The sequence below is a fragment of the Patagioenas fasciata genome, chromosome 12, assembly GCF_037038585.1.
Source record: "Patagioenas fasciata isolate bPatFas1 chromosome 12, bPatFas1.hap1, whole genome shotgun sequence".
Lineage (NCBI taxonomy): Eukaryota > Metazoa > Chordata > Aves > Columbiformes > Columbidae > Patagioenas > Patagioenas fasciata.
This window is the reverse complement of record NC_092531.1, coordinates 18,982,772-18,998,755: the sequence shown is the minus strand read 5'-3', so window position 1 is coordinate 18,998,755 and position 15,984 is coordinate 18,982,772. Positions and strand designations below refer to the sequence as shown.

Below are 15,984 nucleotides of genomic sequence, written 5' to 3'. Positions count from 1 at the left end.
TTGCCACTAGAGGAGTATTTTTCTTGGGCTAAATTCTCAAATGATTTCAAGAAGAATCAGTCTCTTTGTGTTACCCACTTGACACGCGACTACAGCTGATGTGACCGAGATGAACAGGTTCAGACCTTGCATTGCAGAACAGCCTGCGCGTACGTGATTAAAAGTTGACTTAGTTGCCTTCACTAGGAAATGTCTGCTGAAAAGGTTTGTTCATTTGGTTTTTAGTGGCCTGGCTACTTCAGAAAAGGAACATGTGCCTGTCATGTTTAAAGGAAAATTGGAAAAAAAAAACCCAACATTTTTTTGACCTGTTAATCTCTAAAATCACTAGGCACTTTTAAAAAAAGTTATACTCTTTTGGGTAGGTTGTAGATTGTTGTTTATCTCTAATAAATACCTTTTAATAGTCTTTCTTGTCTTGATTTCAGAAGCCTTCAAGCCTTGAATTCAAATGCAGTTAATAATTTGCAGTCTGTGCTGTTTGTCCCATCAGCTGCAGCTTGTCCACCTGTCTTCTCTCTCCTTCCCTGTTTCTTTTTTAACCTATTTTGGTCACCTGGATGCAATCTGGGGCATCCTAAAGAAAAACAGAAATGGGCAATGCTGGCCCAGGGAGGTACAGGAGCTTTGTCAACATGAAAAAAGGACAACAAAGCTGGTGAAGGGTCTGGAGCACAATCGTAGGGGGAGTGGCTGAGGGACCCGAGGGTGTTTAACCTGGAGAAAAGGAGGCTGAGGGGAGACCTTATCAGTTTCTACAACTATGTGGAAGGAGGTCATAGCATGGAAGGTGTTGGTCTCTTCTCCCAAGTAGCAAGTGATAGGATGAGAGGAAACGGCCTCAAGTTGTGCCATGGGAGGATTAGGTTGGATATTAGGAAAGATTTCTTCACAGAAAGGGTTGTCAGGCATTGGAACAGACTGCCCGGGGAAGTGGTGGTGTCACTATCCCTAGAGGCGTTCAAAAGACACATAAATATTCTTAGGGATGTGATTTAGTCAACTGTGTTAAATTAACAATTGGACTCAATGATCTGGAATATCTCTTCCAACCAAAACGATTCTGTGGCATGGGGGAAGCCTTGAAAGCCCCGAAATGGGCTGTGGTGCTGTGTCCACCCCCATAATTTCTCTCCTCGCCATCCAGATCCATCCCAGCAAACACCACTGAGCCCCTGTGTGTGGTGGTTGCCCTTGCAGAGGTGAAGTTCCATCTGTTTGCCATCGCGGAGGTGCCAGCCCGTCATTTGTATGATCCCACACTGCCGACCCCTCTCCCCTGCCTGCCTAGTTGAGATGTTCCCCCTCTGACAGCCCGACAGCCCAGCGCCACCGCCACCCCCGCCCTGCCGCAATTATTTTCTCGAACAATTAACGCCAGTACTAACTTGACACCTTTTCCTTGTTTGGCTTTTGTAAACCATCATCCCTTTTTCTATTAATTCCCTGCATTAATATTTTCTTTTTGCGCAAGTGCCGCTGTTCACCCGTGAAACGTTTTGAACATTATGTAGCTGTCAAGCCAGCGAGGGATTACCCGGCGTGCCTTGCCGGAGTAAGTGACACCACTGAGGCCTCGGGTTGAGATGTTTATTTTGAGAGTAAGCTGACAAGCATGAAGGCCTGATCCCAGAGTGGTAATCTTATTTAATTAAAGGCCTCTCTTTATTATAGCTTTTCCCCCCTCTTACTGTTTTTTATGTATTTATATATAAATATATATATTTATTTATAAATATATATTTATATAAATATATATTCATTTTATGTACATACAAATGTTTTTATATTAAAAATATATGTAAAATATGTAAATATGAAGACATTATTTTATGTATTTGTGTATTTTTTTTTATATATATATATATATACATACGAGAATGATTGCCAAAGCCTGGCTTATGTGAGCAGTGCTGGGCAGCCCTTCCCCCTCTTTGATTTTCCTTTACTGTAAACCAACCTGGAAAGCTTTCAGAGTAATAATGCAATTGGGATGCTTACTTAGCTATAGTCTTCTTGCATCCCATCTTGGAGAAAGGTCTTGGAGTTTTACACTTGCAGATATTGAACCTGCTGGTTGTTTGCTTTCTCTGTCTTCTCTTTCGGTCTCTCTTTTTGGGTTTTGCCCTTGTTCATGGGTTCTCTGTACCGAAAGCAGATGAATTATGGACATAGACCACCAGCCTCTATCGCCCTCTTTGTGCTTTTGTTTCATCAGTTGCTTCCCTTGTCTCATCCAGTTGCTATTTCATGCATAGAATAAGTCGTGGACATTATTGTTACTATTATTGTTATTTTTAATAATGCTTTTTGCTTCTGCTTGTCCTGTAATTAAAAGCCAGTTCTCTATTTTTTTTATTTACTTATTTATTTTTTTTTTTTCTTTTTAAAGGGGAAAGTAATTGGGATCTTTAGAGCTCCGAGGGAGTAACACTACAGAGCTTGGTGCTGTTGTTTCTCAAGTTCTACGTTGTCTGAGGGCTCCTGCCTGTGTTGTGGGACTGTGATTTATCTGTGTGTTCCCACTCGTTGTGGAAAGCGTGCTGGTTTTAAGCGGTACATTTTATGTAAGAGGATAATTGTAGTTCTGAGAAGTAGTCTAGTGAAAAGTCTACTCCTACCACAGAAAACAATGAGAAGCTGCCCTCTGGCTCCCCTGGCTTTGGATCAGGCCCTTATTGTTATTCTTTCTTAGAGGACAAGGAAAATAAACGCCTCTAAGTTTGCAGCATTTTTCACAAAAAGGGGGTTGATTTCAGCAATTAGTATTTAGGAAAAAGACCAGCTGCAGGTAGTATTTGAAAATGAACGGATATTTTCCTTCTCTGCATGAAACACCCCTTATGTGCAGAATTAGCCAGGACTCTAGGACTCTTCCCTTTTGAAATTAGAATAAAAACTTTCTATAATTCTTTAAAATAATTCCATATGTCCTAGGGACACAGTTCTTCACAGTACTGTGTAATTCCAAATAGATGCTAACACATACCTGGTTTTTAATGAGTCCAAGTCTGTCATCTCATAACACTGAGGAGAGCTTCGCATATTTCAATACGGATTTTCACATTCTCTCTGTTTCACCAGACTACTGAAAAGACTCACTACTGGTCTTGCACTGTGTTATTCTGAACTGCTATGTGTTTGTCGGCCGGTATCTTGGTTGGAATCACTGGGGACAGGCTCAGATTTTGTTTTGTTTTTCCTAAAAATGTGTAATCTGGTGTAGGAGTTGTTTTTTGCTTACCAGCAACCCACACTGCAGGCTGGGGGGCGGCCAGGACCGTTGTGATAGCTGTTATACTTCATATGAAATTAAACTGTTAGGAGGGAAGTTTAATTCAAAATATAAGGTAAAATACAGACAATATTTAATGTGACAGATGAATGGCATCTGGGATCAGTTAATTGTATATGCTGCTACACATCAGTATTTTTCTTTCCTGTATTTGCAGATTGTAAGATTTTTTTTTTCATGTTACCGAGTCAACAACCTGGTTAAATCTTTGTCTACCTTGTTCCTCTTTTGTTTGGTGTGTTGGAGTTAGTGCAAATGCCACTGGTTTAATAACGATAATGAAAAGTTGATTCCCTCTTCTCTTTTCCTTTGACAGCTGCAAGTCTTTCTGTTCCTGCCGAGTGGCAGGAGCCTGATGCTCTGTCCATGGACATCTGCTCCATAAAAATTTAGAACATTATACCACGGCAAAATGTGCCATTTGGATTAAAAAAATGTGTTACCTGAATATTGTTTGTCTTTACAGGCTCTATTCTATGTGTGTGTTTTATACTGAGCTGGTGAATAGTGTCAGGATTTTTTCACTGAAACTTAAGATTTGGTTTTAAGTAAATTGGCAAGTGACACCAGCGATGAAATCCTGATGGGTATTTTAGCTATTGTTCCTGGTTTCCTTGGAGCTCCTATCCAAGTTATGATTCTTTTGAGTTTTGGTCTTTTTATTCATTCAGTGTCACAGGATCACATTTTCTGTCTTCCACTGTCTATGTTGTTAGTTGGCCTGTAAATTGTCCTTTATCCCTGCTCCTGTTTACCCTTTTCCCAAATTAAAATGTTAACTAAATTACTAATGAATAATTAACGTTCTTTAAGAATAACACCGTAGAGGTCAAGCAAACTATGAAGAATTTTTGTTGCCTGCTTTCAGACAACTTTCTGGTTCTGTTCAATAGATTTCCTATATAAACTAGCAACTTTTATATAGGTAATTAAGTATACGCATGTATATATACGGTAAGCCATTACAATTTATTATTGTAATTTATTGTTTTATTAAAGCGTAATTTAAGAGTGTGGGGTTATGTGGGGGCAGTGCTAATCTATTGTTTTATTAATTATCACAGGTACAAGTGACCCATATGTAAAATTTCAGCTGAATGGGAAAACTCTTTATAAAAGTAAGGTCGTCTACAAGAACCTCAACCCGGTTTGGGATGAGACTGTTGTGCTGCCTGTACAGACCCTAGATCAGAAACTCTGGATCAAGGTGAGTTTTGGTTTTAGATTTTTGAAAGATGGGTAAATACCTTTTATTTTTAAAGCAATTATTTTCAGCTCTAGAAACATATTGATTTTTATTCACTGTAGCAGCGTAACATAGAACGTGATCCAGTTTAAGAGTTTCAGCAATTTCAAATTAAAATGCACGTATGTCTTTTCCAGATTTTACTCCCGTGTTTTACTTTCCATCTGTAAAAAACCCAAGTTGAAATAAAACTCCTTGACTGGATATATTTAAAACTGCAGAGCTAAATTCTGCTCGCTCTTACTGTGATTGTGCAAACTCAGTGAAATCAATCGCGGTTTCATAAGCACGCGTTAAGAGTGTAATTTGGCCAGCTTGAACGGAATTATTACCTGCGATGCCGCCGTGACAAGTAGCAAAGCTTTTTCTCATTATGAATAACGTTACAGTTACCAGAACTGTGAGCTACCAGTTGTGAGCACTAATTGCTAAAACATCTGCAGCCAGAAGTACCTGATTTTTGTGTAGCGTTTCATTATCCTATCGCGCAGAGCATAAAGGAACAGGCACAATCCATAGCAGCACACATGTCTCTGTTTACATAATATTAAGAAGATACTTTTAAAATGCTGTTTAAATATTTAGTTAAAAATACAAATTAAAGCAGGGAGATGGTAAGTTATCCCTGAATTATGTCTAAGCTTTCATCTTTCAAATAGGAAATTGAACTGTGAAAGGGCTTAAAATATCTGCTCTTTTATCGGCTGGGATAAAGCTGGCTTATGATGCGAAAATTATAAATATTTATTTTATTTTGCTACCAGGTGTATGATCGAGATTTAACGTCATCAGACTTTATGGGTTCGGCATTTGTAGCTCTCACCGAACTTGAACTCAATAGGTAATACATTTGTTTTATTAAAGGTTGTTAACGCAGCTTAATTGAGAAGCATAGGAAAATAATTAAATTCCAAGCTAGAGCAAAAGCATTTATCTGTTCATGAAAGCTTATTTTGATAGGAGAGTGGGGAGCACATTTAAAAAAAAAAAAAAAAAGAAAAGAAAAGAAAAAAAAGAAGTTGCCTGAGAAATCCTGTGCACGTGTGTTTTTATCCAGTGTTAGGTTTAGGATTCAGGTCCAGCTTGGGTGAGCCCAGTTCAGCAGAAGGAGCCCTTTTAATTTTCACAACTAGAGACAAGACCAAGAGTTCCTATATGCAGTGTTGTTTAGGGAGAGCTACCCCAGAGTAATTTATGGAGGTGGAGAATATTGAGACCCCTTCTTTGCCCCAGATAGCACGGGGTGCCTTTTCCCATGTCTAACGGGGCTGGGGAGCGGTTTGCCCGGCTGTGAGCGTCCCATTTCCAGCCTCCCCCCGCAGCCCCCTGTCCCCCCTCTGCTGCATCTGGCCCTGATTTAGTGCAGAGGCAAGTCCTGAGCCTTTTGTCTGCTGCTGCTGGGGCTCAGCATGGATCTGGAAGCCAGGAATTCAAGTTTGAGTTCTCTCTTTTATACTCACTCCCTGTGTGAGTCTTTTTATTGTTTGTTTGTTTTTGAGAGAGTTATCCCTGTGTGAGTATATTATAGCTCCTGCGGCTGTTGTATCCAAATTTCTAGAAAGCTTAATGAATTAAATTTATAGAAATATTAATGAATTAAATTTCTAGAAACATTAATGGATTTATACTACTAGGTAAATATCAGTATTCCCGCTTTCAGACAGGGAACTGAGTCAGAGAGGGAGATGAAATGTGGGAAGGGATAGGGCAGAATAAATATATCTGAAGTCAAATTCCAGCCATTTATGTTAGAAAATTCATTTGGATGAGTTTCCCTGTCACTGTTCTTCCCTGTGAAGTGAAGGTAGTAGTAACTTAATTCTGTGTGTATCTGCATACGAAGAGTTATGAGTATTAAGCAATGCTATATAAACACTATGCTGTGTTATTAAAAGGGGGGCTGTATTTTGCCAGAACTGAGAAACCCTTCTGATTTCCCATTTTAACATTTAAACTCAATATTGGGAATTTCAGCCTAGAAGCTGAAATTTGCACAGCTCAGTATGACCTTTAATAATGAACTCGAGTTAACTGGAATCAATAAATGCATGCTTTTCTCTTTTTTTATTGTAGAACTACTGAACAGGTTTTAAAACTGGAAGATCCCAACAGTTTAGAAGATGACATGGGAGTGATTGTGTTAAACTTGAGTCTAGCAGTCAAGCAAGGAGACTTCAAGAGAAATGTAAGTGGCTTAGGAAATCAAATTTAAAGCTGGAATGTGTAGCGGGGGACAAAAAATATCCAGCAATATCTGATTTACTGGGAATTGACACCTTTATTTTCATCCTCTGAGACTCGGTATTGAAATTGAGATCCATCATAAAAGAAGTCCCAGTTTTAACTGGTAGAAGTTGTGTGGACGTCTGTAGCTGGATGCTGCTCTCTTGTTGCTGTGATGTGCACTGTGGCAGAGCTCTCTGGGTACCAGAGGTGTTGTATCCATCACCACAGTGCAGGTTGCTGAAGCGAACCCCTCAACCACAGCTGCTGGGATTGCTATTCCAGGGCAAACTATTTTCCGACTTCCACCTAGGAGTTTAGATTTAAGCACTTAAATAATAACTTTTTTTTTTCCTTTTTTCTTATCAATGAAAAAACAAATCTTTGTGAAATCTAAAAGCAGAAATTTGATGTTAAAACTTCAATTGCACCAATCCTGCAGAAAAGCACACTGGCCGAGAGCGCTTGTAAAAACCCCGATTGTGCCACTGACAGTTTCTTGGCTGAGTGCAACTGAACTTGTCTCCTGATGCTGAAATACGGTGTATTTAGTGATGCTAGAAACCCAGGAGAACCTGGGCAGAGACTGGGAGCGCCACAGCTGAAGCTGATAGCTTTTGAATTTCAGGTCCTGCACGTGTTTTTTTGCTTTTGTTTTTGTCTTTTAAGATTCCTAGTAGTGTTTTACATAGAGTGTGGGGCATACCTGTGCTGGTAAACTCATCCTTCTCCTGTCCAGCAAGGGGTGGGGAAAAGCCAAGATCAGGCATTTACTCAGACTGGCTTGAAAACTAGAGCTAATTTTAAATGTATGTAATAAATATGTATAGAGAAAAATCTTCCTACAAGTCTTCTATAAAGTCTAGTATGAAAGTTACTGTTTACAGCTCATTATTGAATTATAGGTAAGGAATTCCAGTCTGAATGGGATTATTTATAGAAATGTAAATGTTTCAATGGGTTCGAAAGCAAAATAAGGAGAAGCTAATGTGGGATGTCTGCTGTTCATTATTTATTTTTCAAACAGTTGCCTTTTTGAGAATTTAAAAATCTCAATATTAATTGTAGAGTTATTTCTCCCTCAGTGTGTGATTATTTAAGAGCTTAATGACATCACTCAGAAGTCATTCTCTTCACATACCTGTATTATAAGATGGCTTTGATCTGGGAGGTGAATGCTCCCTCTAAGTTGTACAGGAGACTGTTGTTGGCACATGTGTCACTGGATTACAGGACGGGAGAAAGCAAAAATTAAAATTTTCATTAACAAAAAAGCAGTTTAGCCAGAAGATGCTCGTGAATTCTTCGGAGACATTTAGGAAGTCATGGGCTAAAGTGGACTAGCCAGTAAGGCAGAAAATACATTGGTTTATAGTAGTAGCTTTTGGTACTCTTGGGTGCTTATTTAACATTCAGAGTGCAGATGATAGAAGAGTTGGTGCATGCTGTAATTTTTTTTTTTTTAAAGATGATGTTTTAAGCCCTCGTATTTCAAATGCAAATTGCTCAGCCATTTCCAGTGGAATCAGAATAGTGAAATGGCTCTGTCCACATTAGCACTTAACAGCAAGACAATTTTTTTTTTCCCTTTCTAAATTAGCTTACTGTAGAACCAGATGGCACCAAAAGTATAAACCATGTTTCTTACTAATGGCTTTGGGTCCCTTCACTTTGTATTCTTGATTAATTTTTCTAATTTCTTCTTTTTTGGAGCAGTGCAGGTATTTTGAGTTTGTTGATTATGTTCCATGAGGAAGGGAGGTAGATGAATTCAGTCATAGATCAGTCCCTCTACTTAGTAATAAGCTTTTCTAACGCGTTTGATAAGCTGCTGTTTGAATTATTTTACTGAACCCTTTCTCCATTTTACTCCTCCGCTGTTTTCTTTCTCTGGGTTTCTTTGGTGCAATGGTGGGGACCCATGATTAGAGATGGTCAAGTCGGAAGAAGCGACCTTCATCTAAGGTAATTCATGTTTTTTCTCTTAAAGAAAAAAAGCCCCCTCCCAAAATCTGTGCCCTCCTCTGAAGGAGAAAGGGTAAACATAGAAAAACTCTGAAGTATAGGAGCAACCTGTCTTAATATGGTGGATGAAGCTGTGGAGGATTTGAGTTGTTTAAGGATACCTGAAAGGCAGCGGGTTCTGGGGTTGAACATGGGTCTCCTGGATCCCTGCCTAATCATTTGGGTCACCTCTCGCCACAGGAGGAATTTTGTGAAGCAATATTTCTGGTCGCTCCTGTGGGTTTTGGAATTCCTTTTGTTCTTGGGATGGAGACCGAGTAGTTGTTTTTCATTACCAGCAATGTAACAGGATTTCCAAGATTTGTGTGTTGCTACATACCTGCATAACTTGCTTTCCTTGGTTTTCTGTAGTATCCCTGCATGTTTCTATTACTTTTGCATTCTTGTGCTGTCCCATTCTTGCATTATATTTTAACTTGTTCAGGAAACAGACTGTGGCTTTTTATTTGGTCTATAAAGCTTTAATTTGCTATTGAGTAAATAACAATGATATAGAAACTGTAGACCCCAGTATGCAGCTTGAAAGCTGTAAAGTATAACATTCTGAAAAGCAGAATTTGGCTTTTATGAGAACATGTATGCATCTTGATATATTCCCCATGTAACTATTAGTTTGTATCTAAAATTGAGTAATTAACCTCCATTTGTTTTATTTATTATAACTGTGATGTGCTATGTAGAGGAGCCCAACCCTCTCAGGTATTGTGCCAGCAAGTATAATATATTTTTGCCAACAGAAGAAGTGCAAAATACAGCCCTTGGAGCTGGACGGCAGCTCGGTGAGCCCTGTTTCTGGGGATAGTGCTGCCCTGAATGCCGTATGACAGAACGTGATGGAATAATTGAAGAGCTCAGCACTCTGGTTTTTAACGAAAGCTCTGGAAATTACTGTGCCCTCAGAGTAGCTGCATCCCCCTTTTCTCAGGCATGCACACACCACTGTCTCCTGATGCTGGTTGGCTTTGAGTCCCGAGAAAGGGAGACAGGGTTTTAAACTCTGGGCCTTTTTGTCCATAATAGCCAAACTTCTGTCTTGGTTGCTGTCACTGGAATTTTTTTGGTTGTACCCTATTTCTCATTGCATTTTTGAATGAATTTTTTACAGACATGTTATTTGGACCCCTAGCTGTAAACCGCAGTGGCAGATTGTTCACTTCTCAAGACCCTGGCTTGTGCCTTAGCATCTTTTTAAATAAAATTAAGAGATGCTGAAGCATGGTGCTGAGTTAGAAGTCAAAGCATTGTTTAAAAGAGCGGGGCGGGGTGGGGGGGAAAGCTGCAGCCCGGTGCTCTGTTCTATTCCAGTCACTAGAGGGTAGGAGAGCTTCAATTCTTCCCAGGGAAGACACAGTTCATGCTCCAGTGCGATCTCTAAAGAAAAGCTCTGTGACCATCCAAAGGCAGTAAAAATATTTCCCAGCATGCGCTGGAAAAATCTGACAAAGCAGTATTTCCTAGTTTATTGATTCTGCTACTGCACTAAAACACTAGTACTGTACATCAATAACCATCTTTAGTTAGGAAACTCTGGTCTGTGGAAGCTGTACTAGCAGTTTGTGGCAGAACATAAAGGCTAGAAAGAAAAATTGAGTGCATGGGGAATATAGGTGTCTAGGGGAGGCACAAGAGGTTATGGAAGAATAGCCAGAGAGTATGATGGGGTAGAAAACGATGTTGCTGGACGAGATAAAGATACAGGAATAAGGGGAGCAGGGGAAATGGTGAGAGCTCTGTAACGGATATACAAACTCTTCTCTTTATTTTGGCTACTGAGCTGACTTTGGTTGTTGCAGAAGAAAAAGGCCATATACTTTCCATTTGAGCAGCTAAACTGAGACAGATCTAAATTTCTTCTCTTTAGATTTAGGCAAATAAGTTTTCTGTTTGAAATGGTTTTCCTGGTTTTTTTGTTCTTTTTTTTTTTTTTTTCCCCACTGAACTGTAGCTGACCTGTATTGTAATATTTAGCTTTTCTTCTACAAACAGAGGCAGAATTATATTAATTTTATCCATATTTAAAATAAATAACTTTTACAGCTTTTTAAAAAATTCTATGGCCTATATGAAGGAAATCCGATTATAGTCTAATTTGACCATTTTATGTTATCTAAGTGCAGACTGGGCACATCACTGTCCTAAATGAGCCTTGGCACATCAGTCACAGGGTTGCTGCAGGCTTCCCAAATTCACCCCTGTTGATGGCGTTAATACCTGATGCAACCCCGTGTCGGATGGGCAGAGGGGCTGACGTGGGCACTGGAGGATACCGTGCACTCCTCACGTGTGTTGTCTGAACTCCCTTGCTTTTTGAAGAAAAAGCTCCATTTCAGACAACAATGAAAACAGTAGCAGTACAAGATCTCCAGTCTAGCTACAGTTGCTTCACTGTTGCTACAGATGGTATGCAGGAAGGATTTCAGCAACTTAATATTGTCTTTTAAATCATCTTGGTGCGAGAGCTGTTGAATTGAATGATTTAGCTATCTGTCGATTACACAATATATATATATATATTTTTTTTGCTGCAGCTAGAAGGAAACAACTGCACGTTTGGGTGGACTCCCAAGACATGGGCAGCACATCCAGATCCCTCATTTTTTAATGGGAGCTGATAACAGCATTGTCCTCTTTGGGAGCTGTCTCCAAGAGCGCAGCTTTCCTCTTTTCCTTGTGGAGGGTGGCATTGCGAAGGGAAGAAGATATCATCAGGCAGTATTAATACATGCAGTTATATCTGTATATTGGTGAGCTCTCTCCTCTTTTCTGTTTTTCTTTCTGGGGTGCAGAGGGAGTTGATAGCTGTCTCTGCTGGAACCCAACATGCTGATGCTCAATAGCCTTGTTTGTCCCGGGTGGCTTGAGTGTCACCCCGAGTGCCCCACGTGCTATTTCCAGCATTTGTACAGCTGAATAACCTTTAAGTGTTGAACATCTACGAAGCAAATAAGCAGGTTTGCTTGGGGTGGATTGACCCGCAGCAGTTCAGTCCTGAAACAAAAGCGACACAGTTGCCACCTTGATAGCCGAAGCTGATTGAATAAATTGGCTGAAAGGCTGACTGGACCCAAGTGCTCCCCAGTGTCTCATCGCAGGGGAAAATCCCTCACTCTCCTTTTTTTTTTTTTTTTCAAATTTCTGAGTGGGCTGTTAGGTTTCATTTTTGCCTGCCTCATTGTATTTGGCTTTCTCCCACAAAACCCCGTGGGCAGCAGTGCTCTCCAAGCGTTTCGCGGAGCAGAGGGACTCGCTTGCCACAGGGTCACGCATCGTGGCGGCAATCTCGTGTCGGTTCACTTGCCTTTCTCACTGCCCTCTCCTCTTTCCCAGGGGGACACTGCCTCTGCAAAATGGTTTCCCCTGCCTAATGAGGAGAGGTCCGAAGAGTCTTCCTATTTGCGTGTTGTTATTTTCTCAAATGGCAAATTACGTGGCCCAGTTTCGATGCTGACCTCTTCACAGGGATTGCAGCAGGCTTTCTGTTGTCCTGTCTCATCCTTTTAAATGAAAGACGTGAGCGATGGGCTCGCTTCACACTTGGCCACCTCGCCGTGTCATTTAAATGTACAATTTTTCTGCATCTCTTTATTGCTTCAAAAACAAGTTTGAACTTGGGGCATGTATGTGTGTGTCAGGAAAAGAGACAGATTTGAAAGCGGCCCTGGTGCACCAGAGGGGATTCACTGGGTGCCTATAGAGGGAGATTATATACAAATGCTGTTATCAGGGAGACTCAAGCTCCTAAAGGATTTTGTGAAGCTGGGTCAATGAGCCAGTTCTTTCCCCTCCAAAGCTCTGGCATTCTGGCTTGTCTCCTGTGTTTGCCTCTCGGAAGGCAGAATATCGCTCACCTGCTCATTCTTGCCCAGCTTGCTTCTTTAAACCAGAATCAGAAAATAACAAAAAAAATTAAAGTTGGTGTGAGAAGCTTTTATATCCATTTTGAAACCAAACTCTGAAAATGGTGTTGTGAGCACTGATTTTTAATTTTTCTGTTCAGAGACGTGGGATGTGTTCTGGGGAAATATCCTTCCTAAGCAGCAGGGAGAAAAACTGCCTTCTGTTTCTCATGTGGCAGGGTCCTGCTCTATGACCAGGCCATATTTTTGCTTCAGAAAGCGTTGCTCATCACTTACCTGATGTTGCACAGTTGCTAAATCTGCAGTAAACATGGGCTCTTAGACTTAAAATCTAGCCTGCTTTTAAGAAATAAAGCTTTCTGGATATTCTGGTGCTTACTATTTTATTTGTTTAGCTTCTTTGAGGGATGCTTTTTGTTCAATTTTTTTTTATCCATTTTGCAATGGTGAATTGCTGATAAAGGTGAACTTTATAGTATCACTGGCTGTTTGCACCCAGAGCCCAGCCAAAATTGGAACTCTGTTTGGAGACGACAACTCAAATTCTGGTCTTAAGACTATCTTGATTTTCAGAAGTGATGGGGAGAGAGATGCAGGAAGGAATAAGCAAACTTGTCCAATGTCTTGTGCTCGGGACACGTGCCAACTTCCATCAGAAAGCATATGTTTCCTGATTTCCAGCCCTATAGCCTGATCCTAGCTTCAGCCAGCTTTTCTGTACCTTTGCAAGGCACCTTTGCTTTGGTCTGGGATGGAGCCAGAGCGTGAGCTGGCTGACTGCAGAGAGTTTACAGGAAAATCTAGCAGGAGAGGCCTGAAGGACCTGGCATCCGGTCTGGGAGCACAGCTGGAAAGAACTCGAGTTCAGCAGCAGGAGGAGCTGAAATACCCAAGTGTAGAGGCCTTCGTAGCCTGGGAGGTAACAGGGAAAGGGAAGAGCTGGAAAGATGAAACCACTTTAAAATTGTCACTGACTGAGCAGTCATGTCCTACTTTTTCAGACAGTATAGAGAAGGGCTTTGATTTTTCTGGTGTCTCATTGTGAAGGAAGAGTGTTTGGTTTGGGGTTTTGTGTTGTTTTTTTGGGTTTTTTTAGGGCTTGTTTTGCCCCTAAGTAACTTTGTTGGACTAATCACTGCACTTCTCTGCCCTGCAATAGTTTTGCCAACTCAAAGGGAAGCTGTGAAGTTTAATCAATTAACTCTGTGTAAATCAGTTTGAAATCAGTAGGTGCAGGGTATCAGGGAACAAGGAAGACTTTTAAAACAAATAATGCAATATCATTTTCTTGTCACCTGGGAGGCATTTTCCATAGTGCAGGATTCCCCAGGCAACACTAAAGTTAACTCATTGACGGGCCAGGTCTGTGGGTCTACCACCCATCTGGGTTTCCTCAGACGTGCTTCCTCCCAGAAACTGTGAGTGGAATCTGAGACACTGCCTGTTTGGCTGGGATTTCCATCAGGGTGGTCAGAGGAACAACCTGCCAAGTACCTGGGGAGGCTGCAGAGGTGACCACAGAGCATGCACAGAGCGGTTCTTTGGTGTGTGTGAGTGGATGATTGGAGGCACAGGAGACGTGCCAGACCTGCTGAGCGCACGCTGTGCAAGTGACCTGGGCATGTCCAGGAAATCCAAAGCATTCCGAAGGTGGTGGGTTGTCTTGCAGGGGTGCAAGGCAAGAAGCCCTCCCACCTTCTGTGCTACTGTGTTTGGAAAGAGACTTGCGGTGGTGTCAGACCTGGGCTGGGGGGGATAGATAGGAACTCAGCAAAACATCTTGGCTCCTCTAACCATTGTGATGCTCTAAAGTGATGCTATGTCTTGTAGCTTGTACCAGAAAGCAGCAGCTGGAGATCACCATACCCCTTTTCTGAGATGAGCACAGAGCACTTTTGCAGCTGTGCAGCCATCAGAAAGGGGGTGCATGAGGCTCTTTGCCAGGGGCCACCTGTTTTAGAAGGTCAGAGTTGATGCATTGCAACGTGCTCTAGTAATACCTATCTGCAGGCACTGACGTTTCCTGGGACCGTGTGGAATCTGGGATGGTATGGGTACCTCCCAAAATCCTTTGAACTGCCAAGTCAGTGGCTGAAAGGGGGGGTTATATATGCTACAGAACTTGGGTAGAAAGGCGCCCAATGCTGAGTGACTCCCTAAAATACTGGCCTGGTTAAAAAAATGAAAAGAATCCAAATTTGATTTGAAAACTGAGTGATAACAACTGTTTTTTGTGTTCAACCTGGAAGCTTTACAGAGAACTGGATGTTTTGTTTTTAAAAGAAATTGTAACACAGATAATAAACTTTGTCTGTTTTGTTTTTGTTTTTTTTTTTTTTTTCCTCTTCTTTTTTGTGAACTAACATCAAATACCTCCTCCTCCTCTGAGGAAGGAGTGAAGGGGGAGGAAAAATCCTTGGTCCTAAAGCAGCGAGTACATCACATCAAACATGACTATGTTAAATACTAAAATGTTCAAAGTACAACCGAGATAGATAAAGGCTTTGATGGGAAGTGGATATTTCCCAGGGACATTACAAGCAATAATCCAGATGTTATGGTGTAATGCAACGAGTGTCCATGGATAGATGGGGAGCTCAAGCCAAGCAGAGCCTGCTGTAGGCCTTAGCCCTCCACTCCCATGCTGTTACGCCATATGGAAGCAATCTCCAGGCCCCTTTAATAGCCAGCTTTGGATTCCATTTTCACAGGGCTCACAGAGCTAAGTGGAGCTGTTTTATGGACAAGTTAGATAGAAGCCTTTCCAAGATAAACATCCAATTCGAAATTAGGACATACCAAGCTGCAAAATTATTTTAGGGCATATTTCATGGAAGCACTGCCATTTTTCTAAGGCGATTGCCAGACTGTAGAATGGCCTTTGATCCCTTGTGGACATTACTCCCTTTTTTATAAAAAGGATTTTGAAATAGTTGCAGTGTTTAGGGAGGAATATATCTGCCGGGACTTTGAAGTATGTCCATGGGAACAGTCATGCTTTAGCTTTTTGGCCTAAAAGATGAACTTTAAAATATAAAAATCCAAAAAAAAAAAAGGAATAAAAAGAAATTACATTGCAGCTGGATTTATGAATCAAAATCTCGTTTTCTATTTAAAGGTAGGAATTTTTAATCAGTGTGCCAGGAAAGCCAAATGGGGTGTTTAAATAGAAGTATATTAATATTCTTGTGGGATTCAGACTTGGGTATTTTAGCCAGTAAAAAACGAGTAAAAAATTTTGTGAGTTCACCACCCATGATTTAAGAATTTTGTTGCTGGGTAATTGATCCATAAAAAGTAATCTTCAGACATCAGGTGCTTTTGCAATCGTTTTATTT

At 40.8% G+C, this 15,984-nt stretch overlaps 1 protein-coding gene across 3 annotated transcripts in view; it reads left to right on the top strand.

The window, feature by feature from the left end:
- Positions 1-15,984, top strand: part of MCTP2 (multiple C2 and transmembrane domain containing 2) — a 104,709-nt gene that overhangs the window by 15,390 nt on the left and 73,335 nt on the right. For all 3 annotated transcript variants that reach the window (XM_065847658.2, XM_071814001.1, XM_071814000.1), the window contains exons 5-8: positions 4,360-4,502; positions 5,306-5,382; positions 6,615-6,726; positions 8,694-8,729. In XM_065847658.2, coding sequence (XP_065703730.1) covers positions 4,360-4,502; positions 5,306-5,382; positions 6,615-6,726; positions 8,694-8,729 — 368 coding nt within the window. The remainder of the gene's footprint in view (positions 1-4,359; positions 4,503-5,305; positions 5,383-6,614; positions 6,727-8,693; positions 8,730-15,984) is intronic.